This window comes from Gigantopelta aegis, chromosome 14, assembly GCF_016097555.1.
Source record: "Gigantopelta aegis isolate Gae_Host chromosome 14, Gae_host_genome, whole genome shotgun sequence".
NCBI classification, from domain to species: domain Eukaryota; kingdom Metazoa; phylum Mollusca; class Gastropoda; order Neomphalida; family Peltospiridae; genus Gigantopelta; species Gigantopelta aegis.
Window position 1 is genome coordinate 3,254,852 of NC_054712.1, and position 20,557 is coordinate 3,275,408.

General features: G+C 36.6%; 2 protein-coding genes across 3 annotated transcripts in view; one reads left to right on the forward strand and one right to left on the reverse strand.

Moving 5' to 3' along the window:
- Positions 1 to 91: 91 nt before the first annotated feature.
- LOC121388967 (alpha-protein kinase vwkA-like) lies at positions 92 to 16,436 on the reverse strand. Of its 2 annotated transcripts, none has more exons than XM_041520524.1 (2): positions 16,181 to 16,436; positions 92 to 2,601 (listed from the first exon to the last, which is right to left on the reverse strand). In XM_041520524.1, exons 1-2 carry the CDS (start codon positions 16,282 to 16,284, stop codon positions 1,788 to 1,790), a joined length of 918 nt encoding a protein of 305 aa, XP_041376458.1. In that variant the 5' UTR covers positions 16,285 to 16,436; the 3' UTR covers positions 92 to 1,787. The 2 variants fall into 2 exon arrangements, with proteins under 2 accessions (XP_041376458.1, XP_041376459.1); XM_041520525.1 differs by lacking the exon at positions 16,181 to 16,436 and adding an exon at positions 6,326 to 6,838.
- LOC121388965 (solute carrier family 12 member 4-like) overlaps positions 11,358 to 20,557 on the forward strand; it is a 140,747-nt gene continuing 131,547 nt past the window's right edge. Inside the window, exons 1-2 of the mRNA XM_041520521.1 lie at positions 11,358 to 11,830; positions 18,432 to 18,449. Coding sequence (XP_041376455.1) covers positions 11,743 to 11,830; positions 18,432 to 18,449 — 106 coding nt within the window. The 5' untranslated portion in view covers positions 11,358 to 11,742. The remainder of the gene's footprint in view (positions 11,831 to 18,431; positions 18,450 to 20,557) is intronic.

Consider the following 20,557-nt stretch of genomic DNA (forward strand, 5'->3'; position numbering starts at 1 on the left):
TTTTAACCATTTTTAACTAGTTTTAACCATTTTTAACTAGTATTTAGTGTAACTGTATTATACTTTTACAAACGTTGACATAAAATTATTGCCTATATGTTCCTACTAAGAACACTTTTTGAATTTAGTTTTTGTTCATTGGTTCCAGTAAAGATTACAGCAAGTTCCTGAAAGTGAAAAATAATTTGGTAAATTTCACAAAACGCTTGTCAGATGTTTACTGGAAAAACCATGCAAGTATGTTTATTTGGCATCAGGTTGTACTATACCAAATAAAATCCCAAAGGTGACAATGTTAACGTTTGTGGTTAAAAACTATGCAATATAACGACCAAACTCTGACCCATAAATTTTAGTACTACCACCCCTCCCTCAAAGTTTTAGTCAATGTTCAACAACTGGAAGATCAAAGGCTGTGCTATTTGCTGTCATATCTGGGGAAATGCTTATAAAAGATCCCTGGTCATCCTGGTGTTTTGGGGGGTGGGGGGGGGGGGGGGGTATGCTTCCCTGTAGTATTCTAAATTATTGGACTAAAGCTAGAGCCACCCCCACCCCCACCCCCAGCACAGCTGTGCCTGGTTATGGGGATGAGTTGTAGTCTTTATTTTTAAAGGATATTTTTCTATTTCGACGTCACAGGCTCTTGATTCACTCTAGTGTAACTTTATCCTAGTGTGTTACAGGTTGGTAGATTAACCAAACTTTGTGTCTTCTGCCTGCAACTTTAAAGAAATAATAACAAGTCGCTTTTTAAAAAAATACTTGTTTATTTTATTACAATGTAAATGAATAAATAAATTGGTAGTAAAGTTTATATTTTAACAACTATAGTACAAATGGTATCTAAAAGCACATTCACTAGTCTAGGTGACAAAATAATGATTACTATCATATGTTTCCACTGTCCAGATCTTGTCAAAACAAATAGTCATTTCTTGGCACCAAAATGGTGTTTTTGTATCTGCAATATATATCTTTCTACAGAAACTATAACTGCGTATTAATCACAACTATTGCTGTTAGTTGGTTGCACCGGGTCGTACTAGCACACCAATTGCTTCTTCGTCTGAAGCTTGCCCTCGAGACTAGTAGTATTGCATTTTACAACTCATGTTCTTCATCACTCTTAGACCTAAAAAGACACCGGAGCCTGTGTCTGGTGAGTATGGTACCAGTCGAAAAAGAAACGCACCGAATCGAAAGTGACGAAACACGCCGCGTCTGTGCTGGCATGAACTTCAGCTACAGATCTGGCAACAGACGACATAGATCATGCACCGCATTGTGTCTGCTAGAACTAGACTTTGAGCCCAGCTCCCGTGTATTTCGTCTTTTACACTATTAGTTCAATATTGCAACAACAACAAAAATAGTCAGTGTAGCATGACGTATAATGAATTAACATAACAGTACAATGAGTTGGGTGATTCGTGTCCTGTTTCATGTTCTTGAAATCATTTCGAATTTTCACCCAAGATGTTCAATTAAGAAGGAAGGAAGGAAATGTTTTATTTAACGACGCACTCAACACATTTTATTTACGGTTATATGGCGTCGGATTCAATTAAGAGGTCTTCGTCGTTGATTTCAGGTGTATCTATGGAACCCCAAATCAAGGCAAACTCTCACTAGACAGTTATTTCTCCCTTGGAACACAACCATCCTTCTTTGACGCCCGCCTGTTTCTAGAAAACGAGGTAGTCTGCTACAGGCATCCACGTGGGATTCATGGATTGTTCGTTTTAAGCACCTATAAATGCAGCAAGAAATTCTGTTTATAACAGTCACGGTATGAAGACGTTTTCGTACAGTGGTGCAGACGGCACGATGGGTCTGTGCGCGAACATCATGGGAACACTGGTGATGTCTTCGAACGACGGCGGAGGGGTCAAGGGCAGCATCTTGGGCATGTCCCGACAGATGCTGCTGCAGCGATGCATCTTGAAGAACTCGTTGATTCGCACCACACCTCCGTCATCCTTGCCGAACGAGCCTTGCAGAGAATGGATCACAGGGTCTGTGACGTGGAAACTATCCCCTCCGTCCTTGACGACGCCTTGGATGTCGCTGACTATCGCCCGCCCGCCAGACTGGTGGTACGTGAAGTGCGTAAACGCGCCCATGACGCTGGAAGAGTGAGACTTCCGGTCGACCCCGCAGAATGTCTGGAAATCGTCTGCTTTGATGTTCTCTTCTATGGACACCCAGTCGTCTTCGTTGAGACTCCCGCTCCGGCCTCGGCCCTCATATATCTGGTTCATCTTGGACACAGTGTCCATCAGAACCACCTGCGGCTGGTTCACTTTGATCCGCGGACAGTTCGCGTGTTCGGCAAAGGCTTCGGCAAAGTGATGAGCCCACTTCACCTTCAACATCTCCGTCTCCCATTTCTTCTTCGTGCCGGAGCCATCGGAAAATCTCTTCACTACGACCTTTTCGCCTGCTCGCGGTCCGTATCCGTTTAGGTATCCGTAGTAACAGTTTTTACGGCTTCCTTTGAAGAACGGTTTCGAGTTGATGCCTACCCAGTAGGCGTGGCCGTGGCTGTCCTTTGTAGTAACGAGGGTCGTCGTGCTAAACTGGTTACCCATTCCGCTCCTGAAAAATGGAACAACAAAGTTTAGGTATTTAAAACAAACAAAACAAACAAAACAAAACAAAAAGAATGAACGAACGAACGAACTAACAAGCATTTAAATAGTGTTAATTAATTTGTTTATATATGTATTATAACCAAACAAAGAAAAAGAATGAAAAAAGAAAAAGAAATCATTCTTGACACATTCTATAGACCATAGATGTTTGCTAGTATGAGTGTGGATGCACGCGCGCATACATATTGATTTAAAATAAATAAAGTGAGTGCGTATTATTATTATTATTTTATTTTTATTATATATATATATATATATATATATATATATATATATATATATATATATATATATATTCTAGAGAGAGAGAGAAACCACTGCCGCTATCTGCACATGCTATTCTTTTCAGTTATCAGCAAGGGATATTTTTTATTCACTCTATCAAACAGGACAGCACAAACCACAATCTTTGAATATCAGTCTCGGACTACGTTTCATGAGCGTCACCAAAATTATTGCAATTACCTTTGTATAATTATAATTTATTTATGTATTTTTAATCAACTAATATATTTTATGTCTTTTTGTTTCTTTCAAAGTTAAGAAATCCAAAATTACAATAAGATTTTTTTTTTTTTAATGAAAATTCACAAAAATATAATTAACAAAAAGAAAACAAAAATAACAAAAAACAAACAAAAAGTCAATCTGATTACAAAATCACAAGTGAAACTTCAAGAAAATAGTTTTAACTAGACTGTCTATCGTTAGGAACTAACTGATATTTTTATCACCAACTTGTATCAATTTCGTCAGCTCGATGAGGAGTGTAACCGGAACTATCGACTACACAGGCTACTTGTAAACACTATCTTAGTTGACGTTTGCGTAACCATCGGCACATGATAAAACTTGTCTCGTGCCCTGTCAATCAACTGTTAACCGCTTGTCGATCAATGATGTCACTATCGAGCAGTTTATTACCAACTGTTGTAACCACACCCTCCTTCCCTTTAACAACAGCTTTCATTACTACAATTTAGTACAAGGTACCGTTACATGACCATTCATAACGCTCATTATCATGACTTCACCTGTGTATAGCGGTAAACGCGTCTTCTAATTATGCGTGACCTGGCTGGCTTCTTGCTTACGATCAAACAAGGCCCGTAAAAGGTGTGGAACACACGTCAACGGTATTTTTGTATAGGTAAAACCCATTCTATGTGGCAACCCTTCCTTGATATTGTGTAATTCCCATCTGTTGGTATACACAAATTAACATATTTATTATATGACAACACGTGCATGCGTGAGACCGGATTGAGTAACTAGTCATTCATCGTTTGTTGGTAATAAACGGGGCTTGAACGTGACATGTTGATCACATTGAATACTAATGAGTTTTACCGTTTGTTTACAAAACAGGTGCATGACATTGTGACAAATTATCCATCCCTCCCCCCACTCCCTCTCTGTCTGACTGCCCCTCTCTTTCTATTTCTCTAATATGTATATCTAGCTCTCACTGTTTCTCCCTATCAGTCGTCATAGTTATACATATGTCTCTCTGCCTGTCTATCTCCCTCTATTGTTACTCCTCCCTTTATCTGCCCCACCCCCACCCCCCCCCCCATCCCCAGCCCCATCTGTGTCTGTGTCTGTCGCTCTCTCTGTCTGTCCCTCTTTTCTCTCTCTCTCTCTCTCTCTCTCTCTCTCTCTCTCTCTCTCTCTGTCCCTCTTTTCTCTCTCTCTCTCTCTCTCTCTCTCTCTCTCTCTCTCTCTCTCTCTCTCTCTCTCTCTCTCTCTCTCTCTCTCTCTCTCTCTCTCTCTCTCTCTCTCTCTCTCTCTCTCTCTCCGTTCGTCCATTTATTCATCTATCTCTTTCTGCCCACCTATTTCTTTCTCTAGCTAGTTACTGTTGACAGGGATGAATAAGATGATGTTACTGTCATACGGAAATATTTGATGGGCCTTGACCGACCGGTAGTTTTCCTCGCTGATTTCACAATCTCGTGCAACATTGTTGTAATCCGTGAACCATAACGATGAACTCGCCTATCACATTACACACCGGTGCTGACCGCCACTACATGTGTTGTGAAAAGAGTATGAACAATAAAGGAAACCCCCACATATATGTATCGAAGCAAAGAAGGCCGTAACAGTTGAATGTTCCCGGACTCGGTATGTAGTGGTTACATAGGATTTAAGGTCCGTGGGTACTGGGTTTACCGTTATGTTGTATAAGATCAGTATGCTTGCGAAATATAGCCTTCCACTAACCAGGGAGACTCATGCCTATTTCTGTTTGAAACCCAATAGTCCATTCATTCATTCATTCATTCATTCATTCATTCAGGGAGTCCCGTTTTAGAAATATTACCCCCACCCTCGCCCCCACGAAAATCCAAGATTCGCCTTTGTGATCTAATCGTATCATTAAATTAGGATCCCCATCCCCACCCCAACCCGTTCCAAGCGAATATTTTAATTTTAAATATATTTTCCGGAAGAGGATAGTTCGAACCCTCCCCACCCCCAAAACTTTGCTTGCCATAGTCTACACCCTAAGCCCGAGTATCTGCCTCCCTAGTTTGTGTAAAGTATACGGGATACGTCTCACTTCTTATTTCTGGTATGACAAAATAAAGCATTATCTAGTATGACGGTGTTAGTGTTGATAGTGGGAATTTCCACTTTAGATATACAGTAGTAGTATGCACAAAAACCTGCTACATATGTTCCATTAGTAGATCTTTTATATGCACCATCCCACAGACAGGATATCACATATCGCGGCCTTTGATGTACCAGTCATGGTGGACTGGCTGGAGCGAGAAATAGCTCAAATGGTCCACTGACGGGGATCGATCTCAAAGCGACCGCGCATCAAGCAACAGTTTTTAAATGCATTTTTCACGATCTCTAATTTCTGTATCCGTGTGTAGGGTTGTATTGCACTTCTAGGGGGTTCCGGGCACATGCTATTCCGGAATTATTTTTAATTAGATGTCCTAAGATGCATTTCTCTTCATTCTATAAGTACAATATTCATGGGAAAATGAGGATAAAAGCTAAAGCCCCCAGCCCCCTCCCTACTCCACCGTGCCTGAGCATCGTTAGATGCGATTTCCTGACACCAGAACATAAAAAAATTTGCAAAGAGAAACAGCGTTTTCTGCCTTTTGTCCATTTGGTTTTTTTTTTTCTTTCTTTTTTCTACTTGGCTTTTTTTTTCTTCTTTTTTTCTTCTTTTTTTTTGAAGTGGGGGAGGTGGCAAAATGAATTTTAACGCTTTGTTTTGTAACCCTTACATTGAAAACAGAAAGATGTACATGGTAGAGCATACTCACCAATTATAAAACACAGGCCAGCGCATGGTAAGGGGTGATTGAACAGGCATTAATTGGTTTTGATTTGATTTGATTTGATTTTTTTTTTTTTTTTTTTTTTTTTTTTTTTTTTTGACGTTGGCGAAAAAAGTGAAAGGTGCGCGCTCTCGGCCCCTCCCCCCTCCCCCTCCCCCTGGATCTTCGTCTGAATATTGTCTGACTGGAAACTAGCAGTATTTAAAAACAATTCTAAAAGATGTTTAAATCACTCATTCATGTGTTAAAAAAATAAATAATAATAATAATACACAAATAGGTAACCGACTCAATTGCTACGACTACTGTATCATAAACAGACAGTTGATAACAATGGGGCGTGAACTATAGACTTACCTTGTGTTTTGTTGCTGTAGTTATTGTTATTTCTTAATGTGAGAATTCGGTCTTCACAATTTTGTTGTGTGTCGATAAACTTATTTGTGAAACTGATGCAGGATGGAACCTGTATAATCCTTATAAATAGTGCCAATGAATTTCTCGCTTCTGTTTTGAACATGTGCTGAGATATTTTTAGTCGTATTTTCCCACTTCATTGATTGGCTGCCAAAGCGAGGAAGGCGGGGCTTATGGGATAAAAATAGTGGATTACTGCTACTGTGAAGTATACGTATTAATACACGGTTACGGGTGTTTTTCAGGGAATTGTGGAAATTCCCTTGGCAACCTGCCCTTTGAAGACGTGTGTTGGCATGCGGTAAATTAATAATAATCACATGGATGATACTATAGTGATTGTTAGTGAACAATTTTGTCACAGAAAACTTGAGGTATTTTTCCGTGGAATATTATAGCTTGGTTTATTGGTGAAAACTAGTCCACAACACCATATCATAGAGGCCTACTGTATACACATTCTCGCGTGGCCCTTTCCCCCTCCTCCCTCCCCCCTCCCCCACACTGTCATTCCGATTTATTCTATGAATAAATATATATACAAGATTTTACCGGGGTGGTGGGGTGGGGGGGGGGGGGGTGAAACTCTAAAGTACACTAACATGCAATCTTTATAAACATTGATCTCCCAGAAACACCCTGCTGTCTTTTCATCAATACTAAGACCGTTTTCATGCATTAAACCATGGATTTTCTGTTACTTTAAAGTTCGAGGTGGGTGGGAACAAGGGTACGCCTGGTTATTATTTGGAAGCCATATACTTTATTTAAACTCTACATTTAAAACAGGCGATATGCTCATGAATGTGATTAGCCTTTGACAAACTCAAAGTCAATCTAATTAAAATTAGCTCCACTATTACATGTGGATCTAAAGACAGCCAGTTGGAGCTCATGTCCACCAATCAAAACCTTACTTGCAGAATCCTGCCAGTGATTTAAAAATAATTTGAAAACATTCCGAATTATCCTGAAGGTATACGACATGTTTCGTTGAATTACGAATGCCTTAAAACATGTTTTATTTTATAAAATAAATAATTTGTAATGTAAAACTGAAGACTGATTTAGGTTTTTTTAATTTTATAAATAAATAAATAATTTTTAATGTAAAATTGAAGACTGATAACCCACCCCGTACATATTGGTATGGTTCGCTGTACTGCGGCCACTAAAATAGACTCGCCCGATATTTTTAGAATTTGTATGCTCCCAAATAACGTTATAAAAGGCGAAGTGTGATTGGTCAATATTTAAATTATTATTTACAGACGAAATGTTACCTGGACATTGGGGACTACGCAGTGTTATTATTTTTAAATCACTGGCAGGATTCTGCAAGTAAGGTTTTGATTGGTGGACATGAGCTCCAACTGGCTGTCTTTAGATCCACATGTAATAGTGGAGCTAATTTTAATTAGATTGACTCAAAGTGACCTTTTTAGAATTATGTAAACCCCCCACCCCCCCCCCCCCCCCCCCCCCCCCCCCCCCATTTATAAAATCTTGGATCCGCCCTTGTATGGGAACCTACAAGTGATATTTAATTAAGGAACAAGACACGTGGATATCTATGGTTATTTCTCGAACCAATGTGTCATACACTTGAGTGAAAAGTAAAATTTCCCGGGATTATTGAAACTGCGTTGAAACAAACATTCTTCCTTGGGTAGTCTGGTTTTAATGATCATCAACTCTGACGTCAATCCTTAGTATTAAGTCTTTTCTTAGGTGTAGGGAATTATTGGCATAAGATTAAAATACTAAGCTCCTAATTCATAGAAATTGACTGGTCTTTGCATTACCTGCGTCATTGTTTACTTGTTCCTAGGCCTACAACAGAAGCCTTTTCTTAAACCTGCAGTCTCTGGACTCTTTTTATTATTATTAAAGCATATAGAACAGAAAATGCGATTATGTTTGTAGTTTGTATATCACTTATAAGTGGGCTATATACACAACTTTTTTTTAGACGTGGGCCTAAGCTTTAAAAAGACACTTAGCAATTAAAAACAAATTAATCAAGTATTTTACTCAATCACCAGCTTGTTAATTAGTGACCTTTCAGTACTCCATTACAGTCTTTTGTCATTGTAAGATGTGTCCGACTAACAGTTAAAGTGTGTTTGTTTAACGACACCACTAGAACACATTGATTTATTAATCATCAGCTATTGGATGTCAAACATTTGGTAATTTTTACATTAGTAGCAAGAGATATTTTATATGCACCATCCCACAGACGGGATAGCACATACCACAACTTTTGATATACAAGTCGTGGTGAAGTGGATGGAACGAGAAATAGCTCAATGGTCCCACTGGCGGGGATCGATCCCAGACCGATCGCGCATCAGGTGAGCCCTTTATAAAACTGTTCTTTAACATTTGCATAAGATCAAAATACTAAGTTCATAATTCACAGAAATTGACTGGTCTTTGCAATAGTCGCATCATTGTTTATTTATTCAACATTATTCTTAATTACGTAAGTATGGTAATACAAAAACGTTTAGCAATTTTGTCTCGTTGCATGGTATGTATGTATGCCCACAAAAAAACTGTCACGTCAAATGTCGGAAATTAACGTGCTTATATCAAATGAATGTTCAAGCACGCTTGTTGTGGACACAATGTCCGACTTAGGCTAGGCATTGTACCCAAAACAAGAAGGGGAAGGGGGAATAGGCTTCTGCAAATTGCAATAAAAACAATTTTAGGTTAAAAAAACAAAACAAAAAAAACAAATCATAATCTGGAAATTTAACTTAAATGCCAAATAAATAATTTATGTGCGGCGAGCCAAACAAATTGAGGAAAATTAGACGCAATTTTGACGGTTCTCTAATAATAAATATGTTAATTAGGACTCCTAAAATTAAATAATTTTGAACCAGAAGTTAAAGCAGAGTCCTAAAATAGAACCAAGGGGTAGCTCTAATGTGGGTTCGTAATTCTCACACCAGTGAGTCTAACTTCCAAAAATCAAATTCCTACAAGTTATAAAAAAACAGATGTAAACTGGAAGTAATCCAGTATACGGTTAATTACTGCCATTATCAAGTTAATAATATATAATATTTGGGTATACCAAGGTAACACCTTGACCATAGGAGGTATATGTCAAGGCGAGAAAACGGGAAGGTCCACTTTCATTTTAATTAAGTTGTCTGAAGCAAATCCCAGCTTCTCCTCTAAGACAAACCAACTATTAAATTAGTTACCAAATATATTCTATTACTAAAAGATATTTGAAAATCAACTCGAAGGTATATTTCAAGGGCGAGTAACGGCACAGTGCAACCTACTTTCCTCTTTCCCTTTTCCTTTTTTAAATTTTTTTTATTTGGTTTTACATATTCGTTAATATTATCGTTGCATGGTACCCCCAGGCAACATCCAGTAATGCGACAGTTACCTATTTTATTTCATATGAGGTGGGGTGGGAATCCGTTACTTATACCATTCATTAATTAAATCCAGTGTTGGATTTTACTTTGAAAGTCACACGTTTTCTTTTATAAAAGCACATTTGCCAAACTTGTATATTTTGAATTTTAACAATAGAATTTTAACAATAGAACCTATTATAAGTACATATAAAACTCTTTAAAACTAACAAAAAAAAAAAAAAAACGGACATACAAACATACAAAAACAAAACAAACCCACCTAGTGATTAAAACCAAATTAATCAAGTAGGCTACTTAATTTAATCATCAATTTGTTAATTAGTGACTGTTGTCTGAACCTTTCACTGGCCTCGGTGGCGCAGTGGTTAAGCCATCGGACCACAGGCTGGTAGGTACATGGTTCGCAGCCCGGTACCGGCTCCAACCCAGAGTGAGTTCTTAAGGGCTCAATGGGTAGGTGTAAGGCCACTACATCCTCTTCTCTCTCACTAACCACTAACCAACTAACAACTAACCCACTGTCCTGGACAGACAGCCCAGAGAGCTGAGGTGTGTGTGCCCAGGACAGCGTGCTTGAACCTTAATTGGATATAAGCACGAAAATAAGTTGAAATCACTCAATCAATCTGAACCTTTCAAAGTGCTTTTGGGGACCGGACGTAGCTCAGTGGTAAAGCGCTCACTTGATGCGCGATCGGTCTAGGATCGACCCCCGTCGGTGGCCCATTGGGCTATTTCTCGTTCCATGACTGGTATATCAAAGGCCGTGGTATGTGCTATCCTGTCTGTGGGATGGTGCGTATAAAAGATCCCTTGCTGCTAATCGGAAAGAGTAGCCCATGAAGTGGCGACAGCGGGTTTACTCTCTATATATCTGTGTGGTCGTTAACCATATGTATGACGCCATATAACCGTAATTAAAATGTGTTGAGTGCGTCGTTAAATAAACCATTGTTTTCTCTAAGACTACATGTCAAAATTACCAAATGTTTGCCATCCAGTGGCCGATGATTAATAAATCAATGTGCCCTAAAGGTGTTGTTAAACAAAACAAACTTTAACTGTTCATTCGCGGTTGCTAACAGTATTTATTACCATCACATCTTGGGATTGGCCGACATACGTAAGCGTGTATTATTAACGTTATTACATATTGGTAGTAAATTTAAAGATTAATTTTACTTATTATAAAATGCAGGAAATTGTAATTTCAGGACATCTTGGTTTTTTTAATTTTTATTTTACGGGGGTGCATACCCCCCAACCCCCTAGAAACTATGCTTTGCGCCCTCGATCTCAGTCACACACACACACACACACACACACACACACACACAATGTCTACTTGTTTCCGTCGTGCCTGGACCATATAATTGACTACTAGTAGGTTAGTATTAACATTTTAAATAAAGTTCAGGATTTTTGTATGAGCACTGAAACAGAATATCAAAAATAATTGTCGTATATTTATATAGCCCCAAAAAGTAGATCCCCCTCCCCCATTTTGTACATTATAGTTGTCTCCCGTGATTGAATCTTCACAGGAAGAGATAAAAGATTAGAAGTCGGGGAAAACAAAAAATTTTCACCACGTTTACATTTTATAGACTGTTAATTTTTACAGTGAAATACATCAATAAATATTGAGCTAAACGTGGCAGTTTTTTGGTGCAGTAAATTTTGTACTTCATGCCAGTATTTATTTAGATAAAAAGAACAAATTGTATTTTGAGACGAGAACAAACTTTAGCTTTCTACTGAGTTACTCAGTGAGTAAACACTGCAGTAGCTAATGATTCATTGGGCTTGATAACGATTTCCGTTTAACTTCCCAGGTCTTTAATTAATCGACGCGGCCTATTGATTGTTCTGTTTCATCAGAATTAGGAAAATATAATCAGATATGCAATTTTTCGAACAAGCCTAAGCCTAACGAAGAAAACAATGGCAGCTGTTCGTTTTACAGTAACGAAACCTGACGAAGAAGAGGCGCCGTTTGGCGATGGACGATCTTCGTATGGGGCAGCAGGAGGTAGGTCTCTAAATTAAATGCACAGTGGTAATAATTCGGTAATTTTACTAATTAGCTGTTAATATTTTGTTGTGAAGTTAAACATATGTCCTGTTGTATGGATGGCAAACAGTTTGACTGCATTAAAAAAATTTAGTTGACAGTATATTTCCTATGCCTATGGCCCAGTATGGGGCCTGATATTTCTGTATCCTGTGACCAGATAACAGTACCCCTACCATTACTAGCATGATAACCTTGGTGTTGCTATGTGTTACCGGTCACTAGGAAATTAATTCTGCACATGATGGTGTTTGCTAATTTTATTAGGTAAATTGTTTGCTTCATTTTCAAACATCAATTTACAGCAATAATTGTTAACTGCATAAATAAATATAACATTTACACTTTTTGTAACATTAAATTACTTCTTATTTTTCAAACCCTGAGTGAGTAACCCACTTGCACCGACCAGTGATCCATATAACTGGTTCATCAAAGGCCATGGTTTGTGCTATCCTGCCTGTGGGAAGCGCAAATAAAAGATCCCTTGCTGCTAATCAGAAAGAGTAGCCCATGAAGTGGCAACAGCGGGTTTCCTTAACCATATGTCTGACGCAATATAACCGTAAATAAAATGTGTTGAGTGCATCGTTAAATAAAACATTTCTTTCTTTTTCATATTTTTCAATTCTCCATACTTCACTCCAATTTAGAAGTCAGAAAGAACCAGTATTTTGAATGAAATATTTAAGTTATTATTTTTTAAAAGTTTACATTTGAACAGCATCTGACATAAGGGTGCTCTGTGTGTTTCATGTGTTAAATAAAATTTAACACTACAAATTAACAAGATAGCTTTTAAAATGAAGGTTTTAATAACACAATATTAATTTAAAACTGAGTCAAATCACCTCACATTAATATGATGTCATATATAGGTATATTACCAACGATGTCATGTTAAATGCAAGTGCGTGATATCCCATGTAAGATAGAAATTTCTTCTTCTTTTTTTAATACATATTTATTGTCCCAGATCATATAGCAGTGTCTGGGTTGGGAGCCCCAAATCACTGCTTTACATTTGTATCCATGGTCTAAGCAGCAACAAACTGTGTTAAAAATAACAAAAACTAATAGAAACTGATTCAGGGTGAAGTTCAATTCATGCATACAGATGAACATGGACAGTGATCTATAATATAACTATTGTTATGATCCGAGATTTAAACGGGAACAGAGAAAATATCGAATAAGAAGGATGAGAATCAGAAAAGGATTTAGAAGAAGAAAAAGAAAAAGAAAAAAGATACAAGACAGATATAGATGGCATAAGAAGAAGGAAAGAAGTTGTTTTGAATTAAATAAGACACGAAACCCTGCGATCTCCAAACAAGCCATGCACTAAATCAGTCATAATATATATTGCTACATGTATATATGTATACATTAAATTTTCTTAATAATTAATTATATCTATATCACTATCATTCACTCATTAAAGAGGTTGAGCCATGGGGACCATTCTTTAATAAATTTTTCATAATAGCATTTTTAAAATAGAATATATTTTTCTATTTCAAATTTTTTGTGCAATATGTTTTTAATGGCAGTGATTTCTAAGCATTTTTTCTGTATTTTTGTACAGTAAATATAGTATTTTATAGTAATAATTAGCCAGTTAAGAAAGTTATCTTTTTCATTATTTATGAAACCAAACATGATATTATTTTTATTAAAAGTAATTATATTCCCAGTCTTAGTTAATATCCAGGCTTGTACCGAATCCCATAAGTTTTTGGGCTCATTACACTCTACAAATAAATGTGATATGGTTTCAGGATAATTACTACATAAATTGCACATATTCGAATCGACGTAGCGAATCATATGTAAAACAGTATTAGTAGCTAAAATTCTTTGAAATAAACTGTATTGGAACCATAATAAAGTTGAATCGTTCACGCATTGGAAAGGTAGCAAATAGTACTGTTCCCAATCACTTGGTGTAAAAATAAATCCTTGATTCGTGTATTTAATTTGTGATTTTGGCATTACTGATTTGAAATTTATTATATCGTACATATCTTTACATCCTCGTTGGCTTTTTAACAATATTTTTAGTTTAAATGGAAGAATGGGTTTATTTATTGTTGTAAAACTGTCATCTTTCAAAGTATCTAAATTTTTAAGGTATGATTTTACTGCGTGTTTGTTTCATGTGTTAAATAAAATTTAACACTACAAATTAATAAGATAGCTTTTAAAATGAAGGTTTTTAATAACAAAATATTAATTTAAAATTGAGTCGAATGACCTCACGTCACCACCTCACATTAATATGACATTATATATAGGTATATTACCAACGATGTCATGTTAAACGCAAGCGCATGATATCCCATGTAAGATAGAAATTTCTTACATTGTTTTTTTTTTCATGGGATAGCTCTGTTCCATATACCTGAGCATAAGAGAAAGTTTGTTCTGTTCTGTTCTGTTCTGTTCTGTCCTGTCCATTGCGGTTTTGTTCTGGATTTGACATGAGATAGTCACTAGCAGCCAGTGACATAGAAACATGTTTTTGTTTTTTGTTAAAGAGTAAACAATATATAACTTGAAATGTGTTGCATGATAATTTTTTTTATATATATCAGGTTACTATGCTTTGATTTCATGGTCATTTGGTTCTGTTCACTGAAGCTCGCCTGTTACACAAAACATACATGTTTTAGCCTGATATTCTGTATTTAAGTGGTGTTAAGTACCATATTTGCATGCTGGACTGTTTACTAAAATTATGGGGCTACCAACATTTACTGAGGGTTACCAGATTTTATACAACATGGTATCTAGACCAGTGGACCACCACTGAAAAAAGTTAAAGTAAACGCCTGCTGGTAAGCTTTAACTACTCAAAGAGTAAATGTTCACTACATCCTTTTCCTTTTAGTATTTACTGACGCCATGCTTTCTCAAGATACAATTTTATTCTCATCTGCCTGTGCCTGTGCCTCCCCCCCTCCCTCCCTCCCTCCCTCCCTCCCTCCCTCTCTCCCTCTCTCTCTCTCTCTCTCTCTCTCTCTCTCTCTCTCTCTCTCTCTCTCTCTCTCTCTCTCTCTCTCTTTTTCTCTTTTTTCTCTGTGTCTCTGCCACTGTCTCTCTTTCTTTATATGTATCTCTCCTCTCTCGCTCTCTAATTCTCTCTACTTTCTCTGTCTCTGTTCCCCCCACCATTGGATATATATATATTTAAGCATTAAAATTAATTGGTATGAATGAGTATGACAATACACACGTGTTGTATTGTTTCTAGCCTGACTAGACTATTAATAAAGAGCCATTCCATCGTAATACTTCAGTCCCTGTCATATGGTATGCTTTATTATTATTACCATAAAATTCATAAATAAAGCACACCGTTTTATGAACCGCACCTTGCACTTCACAGTAAAGAAAGTAGCGGTTTATATGCGAAAAATACGGTACAATCATCGATTCATGCTAGCCTCAAAACAGTTCACCTCAAAATCAATAGAGTGGTTAGCTGTAATTAAATTAAAATAATTAATTTATACAAATGTGAATACAAGTACAACTGTTTACAGCTGTTATTAATTAACTTTATTGAACTAAAACTAACTTGGTGAGCCAGAAAACAGACAAAAAGCCTGCTGTTCCCAAATTAGTTCGATCTGAAGCCCAGCAAGTGTGTGATGCCAGGTGTTGTCTGTATTTGGTTGTATACATTTTGTTGATCAATACTATATTCTTTCTGTTTTTTGCAACCGGCCTCGGTGGCGTTGTGGTTAGCCATCGGTCTACAGGCTGGTAGGTACTGGGTTTGGATCCCAGTCGAGGCATGGGATTTTTAATCCAGATACCAACTCTAAACCCTGAGTGAGTGCTCCCAGTGATCCATCACTGGTTCAGCAAAGGCCATGGTTTGTGCTATCCTGCCTGTGGGAAGCGCAAATAAAAGATCCCTTGCTGCCAATCGGAAAGAGTAGCCCATGAAGTGGCAACAGCGGGTTTCCTCTCAAAATCTATGTGGTCCTTAACCATATGTCTGACGCCATATAACCGTAAATAAAATGTGTTAAGTGCATCGTTAAATAAAACATTTCTTTCTTTCTTTCTTTTTTTGTATTTATATGTTACATGTAATAGGCTTGATATTATGGATACTGTGGGCTTCTATATTATGGTAGCCCCACTCCCATGGCTAGTGATATTTAATGTTGCTCTAGTAAATAACTACTATCGCCATGCCCGATGGTTAGTGAATAAAAGTTGTCAAATGCTGCATTTAAGTCTTATTTTGTAACTATGAATATCTAAAGAGTAACTATTTTAGTATGTACTTACAGTACAGTATTCCATGATTGTTTTTCCTTCTTTTTGGAAATATTCCTTGCTGCTGATCTGAAAGAGTGCCCCATTGCATGATGACAGCATGTTTCTTCTCTCATGTTCTCTGTGATCTATAACCATATAACCATCATTTAAATGTGTGTTCGTGAATAAATCCTTCATTCCTTCCTTCTACTGATGCCATATAACCATAAATAAAATGTGTTGAGTGCGTCATTAAATAAAACATTTCCTTCCTTCCTTCCTTCCTTCCTTCCTTCCTTCCTTCCTTCCTTCCTTCCTTCCTTCCTTCTGTCTGGAAATGGAAGCCTGTGGACTGAATCTTCGACTCTTTTGACTCTGGGTGTACATAACCCATCGAAGGCTGATGATAAGTTTTGTTTTTATCAGCTGACATGTTTGTAGATCCAGTAATCACATTCGCTCTGTCAATGAAAATTATGCAAACATCTCTTGCTGAGTTTTGGTAACGAATCCTGTTATTTCTGTTACCGGTAATTGCAGCAAAATGTCATTGTACAGGGACATAAATGTATTGTTTGTGTGTATATTACAATGTTTACCTGTACATCATGCTATATGTATATGTATCTCACAACAAAAGTTGGATGCTATTTGTAACATAACCCAGATCACTACAACTACTTGTGTAAACATGTACAGGTCATACATTGTTTTCTGGAGGTCAAAGTATCATTTTGATGATATAAATACATGTATAGGCTGGTGTGTACCTGCACAGGTATATTTATATCTACAGGTGATGAGGCAGAAAACTAATCAGAGACCAGATTTACACTATAAACCAGGGCTTACATTAGAATGAGGGGTTTTTTTCCAGACAATTTTCAGTTACGTACATGTAGAGTATTTTACGAAAAATTATTGAAAAGTGCCTAATTTAAATATAATATTTTATTAGCTAAATGCTGAGTATTGTATCCACTTTGTGTAAAAATTGGCAATTTGCTAGTCTGGCAATGGACAGGGTGAGCCCTGTAAACGGTTGATTACCAGTATTTCAAGAGGGTGGGATGTAGGTCAGTGGTACAGTGCCCGTGTCTGAGGAGTGATAGACTGCTATATCAAAGGTCATGGTATGTGTTGTCCTGTGTACTGCTTTATTGGTGGGAGTTACATTAGCCCAGGTGGTGATAGAAGGTGCCCTCGCTCTCTCCTTCTCTGAACCAAATGTTGACCTACATGTAGTCATATGTTAGACACCATATAGCTATGTATACTATGTAGTTTATAATTGTGCTGAGGTATCGATAACCAAATATTCCTTTCCTTTCCCATATTCCACTGGAAGTTAAATTAAGTAAATTGAATTACACTTTGATTTTCTAACTCTAACTTTTAATAGTTTTTATGCTGTGAGTTCCTGTAAATCTCAAAATGGGTGCAGACATATTTAAAGACATAAATTATAAATATTTAATACATTCATGTGAATGTTGAGACTTCAATCAAAGATACTTACAGCCAAATTATTTTACACTGCCTAATAATAAGAATAAGTGCCTTTAGGAGGACATTTTGAAAACTCCCATTCATCAATATTAACTTTTGTACTCGTCTACGGCTTGAAATTCATATTTGTTGAATGGGAAGCAGAGGTTAATCTGGCAGCTCTTTTCTTTAATTTTTACAATATCCAGTTTTCTTTCTTTTAACTTTATTCACATACCTATATCCAAAAGAAGTTTAGGCAGCATCCAGTTTAAAATCATGCATAAATACATGGGAGACAATTGTTCCTAAAACAATGTTTTGTCTGTACTGAAGTTATCTCCCTTAGGTTACATTTTGAATTTTGTTTGTATTTAATGTTTTGTTTGTATTAAGTTGGTACATACTTTTAGCACACAGTAGATGTAGTTTTTAATTAGTGTTTTGAAATGTTGATAATAATCTAATGAAATATATATCTGATTATAAATTTATATTTTTTTATCATACTGTTTGACTTATCCATCACACATGGGCAGATCTAGGATTTAGAGAAGACTTCAGTATCTATGTGTAAATGTGCAAATCAACTTCACTAGAATGTTATTCAGGTTTACATGTATGTGTCCTTAGTGTATACTTGTGCAACTTTATTATTTAAGCACTGGTTTATTCCTTTGGTTAATTTGTTTTTAAAAATTTTTGCACAATTTTTATATTTTTAGTTTTTCGTTTCTTAATGTTATTTTGTATCCTTTCTTTTCATATGTTTTTGGTGTTGTTGCCATGGCAGCCGGGAGTGTTATTTTCGGTAATTATGATTTGGTTTTGTATGCTTGCCATATCCCCTTGTATATATGCATGTATTACTATTAACCATGTGTGTGTACCATGTGGGAAAGGTATATTTATTACACTTACACTGTGTAGTGCTTTTGCTAGTTCTAATAAAACATACTTTTTTTTTAATTTACCACAAAAAAAGAGAAGAAAAAAGCCAACCTATTTTAAATGCTTTTAGTTATGTTGTAGCTGCAGTAGTTTCAGTGCTAGCTCTGGGTGTACAAAATCGATTCACCAAATTATCTTTAAATATGCAAAATCTATTCACCAAATTATCTTTAAATATGCAAAATCTATTCACCAAATTATCTTTAAATATGCAAAATCTATTCACCAAATTATCTTTAAATATGCAAAATCTATTCACCAAATTATCTTTAAATATGCAAAATCCACGGTTATTTTTCAGCAAATTACCAATAATTCCATGAATTGTTTTCACCAAATGAAAATAAAATTTGCCAGTTGTTCCTGAAATTGGCAAGTGGCGAATTTGGCGAGTATCGAAGCTAGCCCTGTATTTTAAGCTCCATGTAGCTTCTATTTCTGTCACTGAAACAGTCTAGTCTGATTGCCTCTGTAGTAGAAAGAAGATCCTGTGGGTATTTTGTGATGAAAGCAAACCACCTGTCTCGGTGTCATGGGGATCCTAACGTAAAATCAAAAACATGTTGGCAATCTGAAATTTGATCTTAACAGCCGTATTTTATAAAACAAAATGGTGGACTATATATTGAAACAGTACGTTACTGTTAATGTCAGTATACTTTGACTTTGGTGCCAGGACTTCTAGATTATGGTAGCCCCACTCTCATGGCTAGTGATATTCAATGCTGGGCTAGTAAATAACTACTTTAGCCATGCCAGACAGGACTTCTAGATTATGGTAGCCCCACTCTCATGGCTAGTGATATTCAATGCTGGGCTAGTAAATAACTACTTTAGCCATGCCAGACAGGACTTCTAGATTATGGTAGCCCCACTCTCATGGCTAGTGATATTCAATGCTGGGCTAGTAAATAACTACTTTAGCCATGCCAGACAGGACTTCTAGATTATGGTAGCCCCACTCTCATGGCTAGTGATATTCAATGCTGGGCTAGTAAATAACTACTTTAGCCATACCAGACAGGGCTTCTAGATTATGGTAGCCCCACTCTCATGGCTAGTGATATTCAATGCTGGGCTAGTAAATAACTACTTTAGCCATACCCAATGGCTAGTAAAAAACTAAAATGATAAAATTCTGCATTTAAGCCTATTTTATAAATATGGATATTTTGCCCCCTCAACTCTCTCCTTCCCCCCCCCCCCCCCCATCATATCTAAGGGGTTTTAAACTCTATCTCCATTTTTAGGTGACATATATCCGATTATTACTTTTAGTAAAATTGTATTTAAAGGGACATACCCTAGTTTCAACCCATGAAAATTGACACTAACTTTAGTTAATCTACAAACCTGTAACACATTTGGATAAAGTTACATTTGAGTGAAACACGAGTCTGTGACTTTGAAATGGTGAAACACCCTCTAAAAATAGACTAAAACTCAACTCCATAACTGTTACTTGTCAGACGCACGTGCGTTTTTAAAAATATGAGAAATGCATTTTGTGATATTGAAAACACCAGGATGACCAAAAACATTCTGAATGTACAGAAATTGATAATGTAAACCATGAAATGTAAGTAAAGTATGATTTAAGTTATCAAAAACGGTTATAATAGTCAAAAATCTGCGTTAGTGTTTAAAAACTAGGGTATGTCCCTTTAAGCTCAGTGTTTGAGATTAACAGTATCCTGATATCCCGGGGATACCAGAATTAAATTTTTGATACCAGATCCCATATAATGTTTTGTTTTTTTTTTTTTTAATTCTGCATTTTTTTTCCCCGCTCAAACAATGAAAGTTGTCATTTACTGTTAAAGTTAAGTAACAGTGTCGTCCAAGTTTGTTACGATGTTATTTATGAATTTCATTTAAGTGCGATACTAAATTCTCAGGTGGTAGACCAGATTTTGAAATGTTAGTATCCAACTGGGATACTGCCCCAAATTTTTAATTTAGAACACT

Coding starts and splice junctions, on each gene's coding strand:
- LOC121388967 (XM_041520524.1), bottom strand. CDS start 16,284: ATGAGAGAAGAAACATGCTGTCATCATGCAATGGGGCACTCTTTCAGA. Junction 2,602..16,180: donor CAATCATGGAATACTGTACT/GTAAGTACATAC, acceptor TCCATTTTTCAG/GAGCGGAATGGGTAACCAGT.